Genomic DNA, 1,364 nt, shown 5'->3' on the forward strand with positions numbered 1-1,364 from the left:
AAAGTATCCAAAGAAAATTTAAATCTTAAAGTAGTCACGTGCTCACAGACTTTGCTGCTGATTAAGAAAATCAAACGGGGAAGTCCACAGGTAGCTCATGAGGAAGCAAACATGGGAAACTTTTCTCTCCATATTTTATTAACTTGCGTTTACCCATGAAAAAGAGAGAACTTATCCACTGCAGTAGTATAAAGTGCAAGATGATCATCAACCATATATCCCCAAAGAAGAGATCGAAGCAAGGCAAAACGATACTAAAAAGAAAAAAAGGCAGGCACAATATTTTTCCTCCTCCTCTTCTTCTTAAATTCCCTCATCTATAATTTTGTTGTTAATTTCTTTGATTTTTTTTTATTTTGGGGTTTAAAAAATGGCATCAGGGAAGATGTTTTTTGGCTCAAAACCAAGATATATCTACCCAACCATGGAATTTGATGATGCGAATCTCAACCCTTCATCTGATCATCATCTTAATCTCTTCGAGTTCGACGAGGTTGATGTCTGGAACAATTCAAATGATCAGACGACGACCAACTTTGAACCCAAGAAGCCATTGCCCAATTCACGAGCTTCGTCTAAGAAAGTTTCCAAGAAGATGGAGATTCAGATCACTGATAACAATAAACACAGGAGTCCCCAAACGGCAGCTGCTTCAGCTTCATTGCCGGTCAACATCCCGGACTGGTCCAAGATTCTCAAAGCGGAATACAGCGAACACGGGAAGACCGATGAAGATGCCGTCGGCGGCGGCGGAGAGGGTGATAACGGTGGAAGGGTACCGCCGCATGAATACTTAGCTAGGACGAGAGGGGCTTCGTTTTCGGTTCATGAAGGAATCGGAAGGACTTTGAAAGGAAGAGATTTGCGTCGTGTTAGAAACGCTGTCTGGAAAAAAACAGGTTTTGAAGATTAACCCGAGAAAAATAAAACAGAGGTTTAATGTTTATCTCTCTCTCTTTTTGACTCATTTAGAGCAAGAAATGGCAAATTTTTAATTGCCGTATCTATTTGTATAATCTGTTCTCTGGCTTTCAGTATTTCGAGATTCATCAGAGTATTTCTTTTGCTCTGTTCTTTTTCTTCTTTTACATAACGTAAGTATTCGAACTTTGAGTTTGTTACCAGATCCCAATGATAATTTGTTTTTTTTTTGGCATTTATAAAGGGTAAATCATATATTTAGTCACCTAATTATTTGTGAGATTTCACTTTGGTCACTTCACTGTTTTTCTAATGTATTTACGTTTTAATTTCATATTTTTTAATAGTAGATATAAAATGAAACTAAAACATAGGATTATATATGAGTTTGAAAAAATAAATAGGTAATTAAAATGAAACGGCGACTACTCATTTATAAAATA

General features: G+C 36.7%; 1 protein-coding gene across 1 annotated transcript; it reads left to right on the forward strand.

The window, feature by feature from the left end:
* The first annotated feature begins 370 nt into the window (after positions 1–370).
* On the forward strand, positions 371–913 carry LOC120214203. The gene has a single exon (XM_039212155.1). The coding sequence runs from the start codon at positions 371–373 to the stop codon at positions 911–913; it is 543 nt and encodes a 180-aa protein (XP_039068086.1).
* The last annotated feature ends 451 nt before the right edge of the window (positions 914–1,364 follow it).

This window comes from Hibiscus syriacus, unplaced genomic scaffold (assembly GCF_006381635.1).
Source record: "Hibiscus syriacus cultivar Baekdansim isolate YM2019G1 unplaced genomic scaffold, ASM638163v2 tig00110054_pilon, whole genome shotgun sequence".
Taxonomy (NCBI): domain Eukaryota; kingdom Viridiplantae; phylum Streptophyta; class Magnoliopsida; order Malvales; family Malvaceae; genus Hibiscus; species Hibiscus syriacus.